The 13,972-nt window shown below is 37.2% G+C and overlaps 1 protein-coding gene across 2 annotated transcripts in view; it reads left to right on the forward strand.

Moving 5' to 3' along the window:
• The window catches only part of SNX24 (sorting nexin 24), a 281,065-nt gene extending 272,371 nt beyond the window's left edge, over positions 1-8,694 (forward strand). For both annotated transcript variants that reach the window (XM_044662054.1, XM_044662048.1), the window contains 2 exons: positions 5,322-5,384; positions 6,595-8,694. In XM_044662054.1, coding sequence (XP_044517989.1) covers positions 5,322-5,384; positions 6,595-6,814 — 283 coding nt within the window. In that variant the 3' untranslated portion in view covers positions 6,815-8,694. The remainder of the gene's footprint in view (positions 1-5,321; positions 5,385-6,594) is intronic.
• Positions 8,695-13,972: the final 5,278 nt, after the last annotated feature.

Consider the following 13,972-nt stretch of genomic DNA (forward strand, 5'->3'; position numbering starts at 1 on the left):
AGATTGTGTAACTGAGAAGAGACAGAAATGACAGCTAGGAGGGTGGAACTAAAATCATCACAGTCTCCCTTCCCAAAGGCAGGCTGGGCAAGGGGATTGTCCTGGAATCATAGAAATCCAGTAAGAAGTTGTAGGAACTCATGGATAGTGGATGTGAATACTCAGATACCACCATGACTAGTACAATTTGTATGCTTCAAGTTACCAAATCACTGAGCAACTTCGTGGCCTAACATTAAACCCCCTCCATATTCTCCATCTCTTAGTCAAAAATAAATTCTAAGAGTCACAGTTATAACTTTGGAAATAGTAGTAGAAAGTTAAAAGAGGATATGATCTCCCATTCCCTCACTTGATATAATTAAAGACTGGAATAACACTTTTTTTATGAGGTTTTAACCTGTAAACATACATCTAAACCAGGGGTCGGCAATCTTTTTGGCCATGAGAGTCATAAACGCCACATTTTTTAAAATGTAATTTTGTGAGAGCTGCACAGTGCTCACAGTACATGCTCCTATAACAGTATGCACTCCTGTAACAGCGCCTGAAAAAAAATTGACTTTATGGCTCCTGCAGAAAGAGCCATATCTGGCCCTCAAAAGAGCCAGATATGGCTCAAGAGCCATATGTTGCCAACCCCTGATCTAGACCCTGTGACCCTTTATAAGGTTTGAACACTTGATTAGGGCTAGAAGAAAACAGAAAGACTGACTAAACAACTAAAGTAGCTCTGATCATGGAGGGTGGATGAATATAGCTGGATGAATTTTAGCAGTTTAAGTTGAAGTTGAGTTTGAGATTTAGAAGAGTCCAGGCTTAGGAGCACTTTATGGAGGAACTTCTGGGGGAGACTTTCCCTCTCCCCCACCTCTGGCCAACTCATCAGAGGTTTAAAACTCCTGGGGCATGAGAACATAACTACTTTGCCAAGAAAAAACAGAGAGAGAGAGAGAGAAAGAGATTGTATATGAAACAACTTCAGAAATGTAGATTTGGGGGGGAGGGGTTACTATATACTTTTTAAAACTCAAATTTATCATGACAGTTCTAATGCTTTATATCCTCTAAACTTTTTTCTGCTTCTTTTGTTTATTATTTTTATTAAATTGTTGTGTAGGTCAGTATTATGGTTCTGGTATAATGGATTAAACAAAGGCTCAAACAGCCTTCACTAAAATCATATCTCGATACCCTCAGGTAGAATGATTCTCAAAACAGTTCAGGAAGATATAAAAACAAATTAAAAATGACAATCAGGAAGGTCAAAAGCAGCTGGCAAGGAAATTCCATAGTGTTCAAGAAGTTCTCTGCCATGATTCTAAAAAGTAATTTATATTTGACTAAGAGTACCCAAAGGATTTACAACTGGTTACCATATCAATCTATCCAGAAGCATAGTTCATCCCAACTGCATTATAATTTTCTTGCTTACAACAAGCCGATTGGTGTTACGGTATGGGAAGAGTTAACTCCTAAGTTCTACCAGTGTTCTTCCACTACTTTTGATTCTTTCTTCCTTTTGTTTTAGATTCATTATCTCTATCCACTCATTACATACCAACTCTCCCCTTTCCCCTAAGAGGAAAACATACAAGCAAATAAATTCTGCCAAGCAAAACAAATCCACACATATCTGAAAATGCACCTCTGATTCTGCACCCTTTATCCAACCCTTTAGCTCTGAGTGGTGAAGCTGATTGCATAGGACCTAAAGTCAGGAAGAATTGAATTCAAGTCTAAATTCAGACACTCCCTCTGTGACCTTAGACTAATCATTTAACACCTGTCCAACTCAATTTCCTCATTTATAAAAGAATAATAATGCCTACCTCCCAGGCTTGCTGTGAGGATAAAGTGGCGCATTAGTAAGGTACTTTGAACACTTTAAAATACTATGTAAATGTTTGCTGTTGTTACTGTTATCATCATCATTATCATTATTACCCAAAAGATGAGAAGCATGGTCCATCATCAGCCTTCTAGACCTATATTGGCCATTGTTTTATTCATAGTTCTCAGTTTTTCTATATTGTGTGATAGTCATTATCTTAGTTCTGTTCATTTCATTCTGTATGTATTGAATTACATAGATCTCAGGCATCTTTGAATCCATCCATTTCATTTTATGGCATAGTAATGCTTTGTTAAATGTGTATATCATAATATGATCAGCCATTTCTTAATTGATGGATACCCACTTTGTTTCTAGGTTTTTTCTATAACAACAAAAAAGTCACTGTAAAATGTTGGTTCCATTTCTGTGGGGTTATACACTATGTAAAAAATTTAGCAACTTTTAGTGGATCTTGTTCTAAACTGATTTCCAGAATGATTGGATCATTTCATTGTTCCAGTGTACTAATGCTCCTGTCCTTTCACAGTCCTTCAAAAAATTATCATCTTTCCTTTCCTTTTTTTTTCATCCTTGCCATTCTGATGAGTGTGTGTAGAAATCTGGAAATGTTTGAATAAGCATTTTGCTGATTAGTGATTTGTTGTATTTTTCCTGCCCTTCTTTTGAGAACTATTTGATCATATGATTTAACTATTTATATATTCATAAATGGTTCATCTTATATATTTGTCTCAATTCTTTCTATTTCTTGGATATCAGACCTTTATCAGAGAAACAGTTTTTCCCCATTAATTTTCCCCTTTAATTCTAAATACATTGATTTTATTTACTTTATTTAGAGAAACTTCAGTGTTATAACATCAGATGTCTATTTTTATCTCCTTTGATTAGCCCATGATTTCTTTTAAAATCTGGAAAATCCATTTCAAGTTAAATACCTTATGAGCCCCTTTCTAAAATAGTATTTATGGATAATTTCACTAAATTTCTTGAAGACCTAGAAAACTTCTGAGGACAGTTAAGTCCATTTTAGATAGAATTTAATTACTTTACCTTTGTTCCCCAGCTGTTTAGCAAAAAGATGAGTTTTCTTGAAAGAACAAAAAAATCACTTATTTTCCTACAAATATATATGGGGTGCAGAAGCTAAATACAAAACTTTTTTTAAAAACTACCCAAGTCAGGGATAACTAGATTTTCTAATTCACAAAGGTTATTGAATGCTCTGTTAAATGTGTATATCATAATATGTTCAGCCATTTCTTAATTGATTTCTTAATAGAGCCAAGGATGGTACATGGTCATATACACTTCAATAAACATTTGCTAAATGTCTGACACATATAAGACACTGGGCTTGACATAGAACTACAACAAACAGAAAGAACTATCCAGAAACTGAGACTATAGATAAGAATAAAACAGAAAATAGTAAAGAGAGTGAAGAAAAACTGTAAACTGAGAGAAGCCCAAAAGACAAATCCAGAAGAGTAATTATACAGCAAATCCAAGTAGAACTTCAGAGAGAAGGATGTCCTGATCACAAACACTACAAAAATACTTAGAAGAAAAAGTATCTGCAAAAAAAAAAATACTAAAAAAAAATCAAAGATAAGTTGGAGGAAAGAATGGCAAGGAGAATTAAAAGCTTAGAACAGACAGTTGTAAAGCTTATCTCAGAACTTCAATCCCTGAAAATTAGTATGGGCCAAACAGAAAGTATTGATTCCATATTAAATAACAAGAAATGAGCAAAAAAACAAAATTACAAAACAGAAGTAAATGGGGAATGTCTGTTATAGAAAACAATTGACTAGAAAACAAGTCAAGGGGCTGTTATCTAAGATTTATCAGACTACCTGGAAATAATAATTTTTAAAAAGGGAAGGGGGAAGAGAGTAGATCCTATAATGTCTATATTCCAAAGTAATAAAAAGAATGTGCAAAATGACCTACATAATGAAAAATAATCATAGTACTTACTGTTATATCAAAGATTTAGAAACAGTATAACTGAAAAAATTAAGATATTTCAGTATGATTTAATATTATTATGCTATAAGAAATGATGAAAAGGACAGTTTGGGGGAAATCTGGGAAGATTTCTATGAACTGATCCTGAAAGAAGTGAGAAAGACCAGGAGCATAATTTATACAAAAACAATTTAGGACATGTTCTGAGGTGATTATCCCAATTACTACTCACCTTAGTGAGCTGGGTCTACAAAGCAGGACTACTACATCCCTTCAGGGCTCCAGGATTATCCCTGTGGGAAAGAGGGTGCCTCTTCTAATACTTAAGTCTCCACTTGGGGATGTTCTCCGCTGTTATCAGTTTAGTCAGCCTTTTGTAAAAGGGTATTACCAAGATAATAGAATAAGAGTAGTTGCTATAAAACATCTGCCCCCCCCTCCACAAAAGTCTCTTGACACACCCTCCCTCCAGTATATACAGAATCCAGGAGAAAGTGGGATGAAGCTTAGAGAGTACATATGGGCAAAAGAGTAAGAGAAGTCCTTTTTGCTGAAATCCTAAAGATGTTCTCCTTAGGTGTGTTGTCATTTTTTTTTCTGCTAGGTTCCAGGTAGAGACTTGAATTTTTCTTCATCCTATCCTTGAATTTGTATTCAAAATATCCTATCCACATAAATCAGCATTTTCTATACTGTCAGAAAGATCCAGTAGGTAGAGCTAGAAATAGAAGTTCCATTCAAAATACCTACAAAATGTAGAAATATTTAGGAGTCTATCTACCAAGATACTAGCAGGAACTATAGGAATCTTCCCTCCAAGCTCATGAAGTCTTCCATCCAAACCAGGCTGGAAAAGGTTGGAGAGTAGGGGACCAAACTGAGACACTTTTCTCCCTTAAGCAATTCCTTTTCAGGAGTGGCTCTTTTGCTAACAGCTCAAATTTCTTGGTTCTAACTAGTTCCATGGGTTTAGACAGGCCTCAGGATGTTACCAATTACCTCAGATTACTCTAGAACTTAGGGAGGGGTCCAGACTGCTCATATCTAATGAACAACTGAGATGTGTTCTTACCTGATATCATGGCTTATTAGCATTTTGACACTTGCATTCATTGGAGTAAGATGACTAGATTGATCCACTCACTCAGCAGCCATCTTACATTATAAAAAACAACTTTGAAAGACTTAATAACTGATTAATGTGATGACCAAGCAAGATTCTAGAAGACCGAAGATGAAGCAAGCTCCACTGCCCTAGGTTTCGTTCAGCATGAGAGAGTTCAAGGTTCCCAGTTCCTCTCCCCAGCAAGCCAAGAGTCCTTGCCTACTTCCTGCTTCAGTGTGAAATTTCCTTAGGACTACCTCCAATGCCAGTCTATCTTCTTGTACTGGTACTGGCACTGAAGAAAGGACTTTTTCCATTCTTTGCCTCTCTACTCCCCCAACCCCCTTCAGAATAAGCAAAGCTGTCTTTTCATTTTCTGAACAGATTCACACCATGCCTAAACCTGTTCCTGCCTGATATGAGGAGGACCTCTTGGGTTGTCACAAGGTAACATCACCATTGGCCAGGAAGCTGAATTTCAAAAGAGGTCTTGAATCACTGATGCAATTATTGTCCTTCAAGACTTTTCTCCAACCATTGACATTCTTCCTGAATTTACTATCAATATGCTCATCTCATATTTTCCCATCCAAGGTTTCTGCATGCCTAGCTGCTTGTGTGCAAATCTTGATCTCCATCTTCAACTTCCCACTCCTTCACACCTATCACTTCAACCTTCCCCCACCAGTTCTGTATATCTGCCTTCCCTTCCATTGTGCCCCCTGGAATACCTGCTTTATAACTAACAAACTCATTTTAATCTCAAGCCTCTTCCTTTTTTACTACTATTTTTTGGCCTTCACCAAAATCTGACTCCTTTCTAAAGACACTGCTTCCCTTTTCAACCTTTCTGGTATTGCTTACACTTTTGCAAGTCCCTATTAACTGGTCAAGGTCCAGGAATCCAAATACTTCTTCCCCATGACCATTTCCAAACTTTTTATCACTTTCACTAAGCAACCTTCCTACCTTTGAGGTTTACACTGTCCATATTTATCATGCAAAACATTTTCTAGCATATGTTGATCTATTGACTCCTTAGACATTTTCCTTCCTTCCTTAATGAGTTCAGTTCCTGGATCTCAGTCTTCATTTTCTCCCCACTTCCTGCCATCGTACTAAGTAACTTCAACATTCATATTGATAGGCCTTCAAATATCCTAACTTCTCTGTGTTAGGATAGAGTTCCCTACCTCTGGTGGGTTAGACTACTTCTTTCCCTAAAAGGAAAGGAAGCTGTTCCTAAGGTTAATTAGCCTAGGGCAGTGAGGGCAAGCAAACCTTTTAGAGATGGAGTGCCAGGCCCCACCCCCACCTCATCCACCAGACCAAGTGCCATGCCCTCCCCCTCACCAAGTGCCAGGTTCACCCTGCAACCGCCCTTTACCCCACTCAGGGGAGGGAGAAAGCATTCTCATTAGGTTGCTGGGCAGAGGGGTGGGTGATGTGAAAAAGTCATCAGGTTCGGTGGAGAGAGGGAGAGGAGTAGTTCTGCCTGAGTTCTTCTGCCTTTCTAGTAATGAACTGGGGTGGTGGGGGGTGGGGAGGGATGCATGCCCTCAAAGAACATTCTGTGTGCTATCTTTTGTACCCATGCCATAGGTTCACCATCATTGGCCTAGGAGCTAAGGCTCAAGCTATATTTCAATTATTACAGTTTCCTGATGTCTTCTGGTCATAATATAAAGACACACCCACCTGAAGTTGGCCCGTCTGATTTGTTAGATGGCCCAAGGCCACACAAGTCACTACAATTTGTCCTGCTGACCAGACCCAGTTCCATATGGCGTCATCAACTCAAGCTAAGTGCTATAGGATCATCATTTAATGTTTTTTCTATACCATGGCTAAATGAAACTCCTTTAACAGTTATTTAATTACATGTACTACAAGGATCTCATTCAAATATCAAACTCAAACTAATAAAGAACCATCTTGAATCAGGCACAATTCTTCAATCTGCTCATTTCCCATGACCAACTCCTCCACTCCACCTCAGCCATGTAAAGGTGATCATACCTTTAATCTTGATATCACCCACAAGTATCCTATTTTCTTCTTCACCCGCTCTGAAATTCATTTATCTAATCATGTTTTTTATATTTCCATCTTTCTTTATGCCTTATAATCATTACCCCTGTTCCTCAACTCTACTGTGTCTTTCCTTCAGTTCTTTCCTGGATCATCACCCTTTATTCTCCTTCCTTTCCTATCTTGACCTCTTTGTAAGTCAACTCTACTCAACACTACTGTCCACACACAAGTCATTGTTGATCAATCCTTACCAAATTCTAACTTTGGATTACTTCCACCATTTGCCTTCACTCCTTTTCATGTGCTCTTGAGGGAACTGGAAGAAATTACAAAACTATACTGACAAGGGCTACCATAAATTTATGTTTTCTCATCTTACCTGGGCTCTCACTGAAGCAAAACAAACATCCTCTAAGCAATCAATCAATAAATAAACCTCCCTGATCAATAAATATACTGTCTCACTCTCCACAACAGTTATTCCAAATATATCTCCTCATGGTACCCTCTTCCTTTACCCACTCACTTCATACTTCACCAAAAATAAATAGTGGCCAATTGCTGAGAGTTTCTTCTCCTTTCTTCTTAATCTCACATCATTCAAATGTTTCACTTTCTCTTACTTCATATAAAGAGGTGATTCTCCTTGCCAAGGCCAATTCTGCTACATGCACAGCTGATCTCTAGTGACTTCTCCAAAATTCCTCCCATTATTATCCCCACTCATTTTCTTATCTTCAGTCTCTATCTACTCACTTCTGTCTTGTAGTCTACAAACAGGTCCACATTGCCCATATTCTTTAAAAACCCTCATTTGATCCTATTATCCCGATTAGCTATCTTCCTGTCTCTCTCTTCTCCTTAGCTAAACTTCTTGAAAAGCCATCTTCATGGACTAGTTCCTAAATCCTCTGCAGTCAGGTTCTTGATCTCATCTTTCAACTGAAATTGATCTCTCCAAAGGTATCAATAACTAATCACCAGATCTAATGGTATTACCTCAGTGCTCACCCCTGACCTCTCAACAGCATTTATCCTGGATATCCTAGTATCCTGGATAGTTTCTCCTCTCTAGGTTTAACTAACTGCTCTCCTGGTTCTCTTGCCTAATTACTCCTGTGTCTCCTTTGCTGGTTCATTACCCATCCCTGGTCCATGCTCTATCCTTGGCCTGCTTCTTTTTCTACTGTGTACTGTGATTAGTATATAGTACTATATATTAAGCCCTAGTCTCTGCTGAGCTCTAGTTCTGTATTACCAAATGCTTTTCAGTTTCCCAAACTGAAGCTTGAGATGACTAAAATAGAATTCACGATCTTCTCCCCAAACCCTCCCCTCTTTCTCATTTCCATATTGGTATCAAACGTGTAACTAATCTTTCCAATCTGCAACTTATACTGTGTCATCTTCAGCTTCTCATTCTCCCTTGTCACTCATGCCTAGTCAGTTGCCAAATCTTATCATTTTTTACCCATTCTCTCTACTCACACCATATTCTTTTTAAAATGTTTGTTACATTAAAATGCCTAGTTGATTTCCATCCTCCCCTACCCCCATTAGAAAAGGCATAATTTGACAAAAAGATATATGTGTATATAAAACTGTGTTCTTATTTCTTTCTTTGGAGGCGGACATACAAAAATCATTCTTCGAACAATATTTCTGTTGCTTTATATAGTGTTCTCTTGGTTCTGCTCATTTCACTCTATAATTTCATGTAGGTCTTTCTGTTTTTTTTCCAAAATTAACCTGTTTGTTATTTCTTATGGTGTTTTCCATTATAATCATATGCCACAACTTGTTTAGCCATTCCCCAACTGAAGGACATCCCCTTCAGTTTCCAGTTCTTTGACAGTACACCTTATTCACTTCTTGCTTGTACTTTTTGTAAGAGGTTTTCCAACTAGTACCTCTGCCTCAAGTCTTTCCACATCAAACTATCCTTCTCTCAGGGGCTACAGTAATTTTTCCAAAATATATATCTATGTCACCTCCCCATCCCCACCCCATTTCCACCAATGAGCTCACTATTACCTCCAGGATTAAACATAAACACCTTTGTTTGGTATTTCAAGCTCTTCAAAACACGCCCCCTTTCAGTCTTCTTATACTTACTCCCCATTTGTACTCTACAGTTCAAATACACTGGCCTATTTGCAGTTCCCCATACAATTCTGATTGTCTTTGACACCCAAAATGTTTTATTCCCTTCATTTCTGTTTCTCTCTCTCTCTCTCTCTCTCTCTCTCTCTCTCTCTCTCTCTCTCTCTCTCTCTCTCTCTCTCACACACACACACACACACACACACACACACACACACACACACATACACACACATATCCTGTAGGTACCAAATTATTTAGATGCTGTCTAATCAGGGATTGCTTTTGCTTTTCTTTGTATCTCTCATGGAGCTTAACAGAGTACCTGGAACATCAGGTGCTTAGTAAATGCTTCAAGATAGAGAGTAAGGCACATTTTTTCAATTTGTCAATACAGAAGTTTTATTTGGTTTGGTTATTCATATTTGTGTGAAGGACTTTATTTTTCATTTCTTTTCTTTTTTTTTCTTCAATGGGTTATGAGTGGGAGAGTAAAGGGAATTATGAATAGAATAATAAAAAGGTTTTAAACACACAAAATAGAACAGAAGAAAGGCTATAATGAATCACAAACAGGAAAGCACTGAAAGTTACATGTTGAATTTATCATGTATTTAATATATGCTTAATATAATGGATTTAATTTGTTTCAATATTTAAATATATTTAACAATAAAAGCATGCTGTACACAGACAGTTTCATATATAGTCCTTTTTCTGTTCTACTCTTACTATGGAAATTTTATTTTGTATTAAAATTTATAATAAAACAAACATTTTAAACAAAAGTTGCCTAGAATTGTAGTCTTCAGCATTTTTGGTTGTATATTAGTATGTAAATTTTTTTAGCATTTTCCTAAATCATATGCATATTTACTTATTTTAATTGAATATCTACTATGTATTAGATATTTTGTTTTATTATAAATGTGTTAGCTACTATTCCACTAATTATTATATAATTAAAACTTATGCAAGAATAGAAAATAAAAATAAGCTAAATATGAAATAATATTTAAAATTAGAGTAAATAAGGAGCCACTGAAATTCCTTATTAGGCAAGTGACATTGTTAAACTTGCATTTTAGGAAAATCACTAACTGGTGATTGGAGAATAGAGTGGAGAGGGGTGTGGCTTGAGTCAGGGGAGACCATTCTGAGATGATATAAAGGAATATTTACTAAGGGTTGTGGTGAAATATTTGCATCTCTGTTCTTTCTATAACTTTTCAGTAAATATTCCTTTATAAGAGCTTAAGTTGTAACTAGTGATGGATTTTGAGAACACCTTAAACTGGGTGCTCCAGCAGGTAGCATTTAGGAATCAATAATCCCATAAGGATACCCCTAGGGTCTTGAGAGAAACTGTTGCCATCCATAAACCTCTGGTGAGCTGACTTATCAGGTCAAGGGAGGACTGGAGCTCAAAAGGCCACATGAGCAAAATTGATATATCAGCAGCAACTAATAGGGCATTTAGCATTCCAGACTAAGAGTCCTTCATGTCTCCAACAAAAGAAGGAAAGTACATTCCTCCTCTTCTCCAAAAGTGCCAGGTTTTCTAACTTACCTTTCCAGTTCTATCTCTGCATTCCAATCATATAGGAGTACTAAGTGGTGACTAGATCTGTCACACTGCAGTCTCTTGCTTCCATTTATTTATTCAGACTTCTCATATCTAGAATATACTCCCTCTATTTCTATGGCCCTTTTTATAAGCCTTGCTGAGATCTCTCTCAAATTTTATTTGTGTAGACTTTTCCTTTATCCTTTTCTTATTACATTTTGCTTTGGGTAATGCATGGTTGTGTATGTAGCAGATTTCCCCTTTTTATTTTAATTCCTATCAGGCAAAGGACCAAGCAGTTTTCCATCTCTGTATTCTCAGCATTAGCAGAGAACTAATATAAAATGTTTGTTAGTGACTGCAATGAAAACTCATATAAGTTCTAAGGATCCTCATCCCAACTTCAACTCTCACAGATGAGTCTTAGGGCCTGGAAGAAGGTTAATTTTCCTTAAGATCCAAGGTTCTAATATTGTTAGTAGAGCCCCCATTGGTGTGTTTCACATGAAGAATGTTAATGAAGAATCATTTAGGCCACCAGTCTTAAGTAGTTTTAAGAAAGCATTTACTAAGGTGGTATAATAAGAATAGTTACTACAAAACATTCTCCCATCCCAAATCTGTGATGCTTTCTCACAAATACATACTCTCCCTAGAAGGAACAGAAGGGATCCTGACAAAAAAGAATACTCTTAGACAAATTGAACTCTTAACAGTATAGCAATATGGGTGGTGCTACGGTGCTTGGCAGGCTAAACTGTCACTCAAAATCTAATAAGATGCAACTTGATAATGACAAATATACAGTCTGGCACATAAGATTTTTAAAAATCAATCTTGTGAATTCTAGGGGAAAAGAACAAAGACAGTGAAATTATTGGATCAATGTGAATTCATTGTGTAATATAACTACATGAAAAGCTAATGCACTGTTGAGCTACATTTATAGAAGCATATAGGAACTGATGGTAGCATGAATACTGTGCCTGCTCTGAGTATATCTAGAATAGTATTTACTTGTGCATGCCACATTTTCAAAGAGGTATTTGCTTCCTAGAGTGAGTCCAAAGGAGAGTGACTGGTGAGAGGACTGAAATTCATACCAAAAAAACTATTTAAAGGACAGGGATATTTAGCCTGGAGAGAACTTGTGGCAAGCGACCTGAATGGACACAGTAGCTAAAGGCATATCATGTAAAAGAATTCAATTTATTCTGCTTAATTCCAGAACTAATGATGGATGGAAATTGCAGAATGTAGATTTTGGCTCAGTGCAAGAGAAAACTTCACAATTAGCAAAATGAATTACTGTAGGAGTTGGAGAATTCCCAGTTACTAGAGGTCTTCAAATGGAATGGGATAACCACTTACTGAGAATATTATTGAAAGGAGTTCTGTGTAATAGGAGACTAGCCAATGAGAACCCATTGCTTCAAGTATGTTCAATCTACAGATTTGGGCCAACATATATGGGTGCATAGGGACCCTACTTCCAATCACTGGTATCTATGTCAGATAGTCAGATATTGGTTCTATGTCAGACTACATTTCCTATTTCTTTACTAGAATATAATTAAAATCTTTTTAAGCAGTTCTAGAGTCAGAACTGATTGGTTTATACACAAGACTCCAAGGGTTTTCTCCTCTTTCCCTTTGGCCACCAAGGGATAGCCCACTTAACTCCAGAAACCAGGGGCTAGGGATTGCGCTGAAGTCCCTGCTAAGCCCCATAACTGTATAGCTTCCTAGGCTGGTCTGTGTTTGAGAGAGAGCCCTTTCACTTTTGACCCATCTCTTACCTTAATTCAAAATTTTTATGTACCAACCTTCACTCTATCTTGGTTCTAGAATCAAATCTCATTCTATTTGATGAAATAAGAGTATAGAAGGGGTAAGTAAACAGAGGTCATGAGGGATTACTAAGGATTTGAGTGGTTCCATTAAGACCTTGAAAAGAATATGAAACCTTGAGTAGCTCATACTCAGTAACTTCAGTTTACAAAGAACGGGGATTAGTACATTTGCACTGTATAAAATTATTCACCCACTTTGGAATTTAATGGGAGAGAATAAAAGAAATGTAAAGAAATATTTATAATTTTCTGAGATGTGGATGAGTTCCTCTGTCAACTTAATAGAATTGCTATCTGAAGAATCAGCCCTCTCCATGGGCCCCTGAATAAACAACAATACTCAATAGCAACAAAACAACGCAAGTCAGTCAGCTTTGGCAGCCAAGAAGAAAGCTGACTAGAGGAAGAAGCCAGCTCTGGAGAGGAAACCTTTTACCTCCTCCAGAGTGCAGTAAAGAAAAGGGAGGATTTTCCTCTGTTCTCCTTTCTTACTGGAAATGAAATGTGGATTTTGGTTTCCTTCCATTAGATAGAAATGAGTGATCTCACTGGAGAGACCCTGATTTAGATGACTTGGGTAGCTGAGTGTAGGCTTACAGAATACTAAGAGCTCAGAAAACTTACCCAAATGGATTTAAAAACAGACCCAAGCTTAGAAGATCTAACTGAAAGAAGAAAGGTTTCATATACTTCAACCTACTATGTGAAAGGTGGAAATCCCTCAGAGCCTAGCCATGGGGGCAGACCTAGAAAAACTCTGTAGATCCTTAGTTTAGGGTTTCTACTTTTGCTAAAAGAACAAAACATTAATTCCACAGCACAGAAGACTGGGCACAAGTGAAGCAGCCAGGAGAGAGGTGGCTCTGCCCAGCAGGAGAGAAGAAAAGGAGCAACTTAATTATTGTGGAGTATCTTCCTGAAGGGGGAAAAAAAGGAAATCAAGACCAATAATCCAGTGTTGTAGTTACCCCAAGCACATGTTCCCTATAAACATATCTTCCTATTCTGTAAGTTAGTGCCCTTTTCCCCCCTTCAGAATATATAGCAGTGGGATAGTATGTCCCTGGCTTAAAGGCTAACAGGAATGTTAATTCTATTAATAGTAGTAATAATAATAATAATTGCCTTTTGCTTAGTAAATGTTTCTGTTGAGGAGTTACTGGAATTCACCTTGGTTGATTTGTTAAATGGGAAGCACCCTGGAGAAGCTACAGAGTATAATTCTGTATCATAAAGAGTGTATTCCCTTGAACACTGTAAGTTTAAGGGCGTTGTTAGGAAGTTGTGGGAAGTTAGGAGTTATAGGAAGAGTTAGTTGTGGTACGAGCAGAAAGGTACCAAGGCCAACATGAACCAGTTTAGCAGAGCCAGTTATTCAGTTTGCATTGTGAACATTTATACTCTGGAAATCAACAAACCCTACAATTTAAGACTTGATTTATTGTTTTGTTGATGATGGAGAAAAAGTTACCAATTTA

The sequence above is a fragment of the Gracilinanus agilis genome, chromosome 1 (genome assembly GCF_016433145.1).
Source record: "Gracilinanus agilis isolate LMUSP501 chromosome 1, AgileGrace, whole genome shotgun sequence".
In the NCBI taxonomy this organism is placed as follows: domain Eukaryota; kingdom Metazoa; phylum Chordata; class Mammalia; order Didelphimorphia; family Didelphidae; genus Gracilinanus; species Gracilinanus agilis.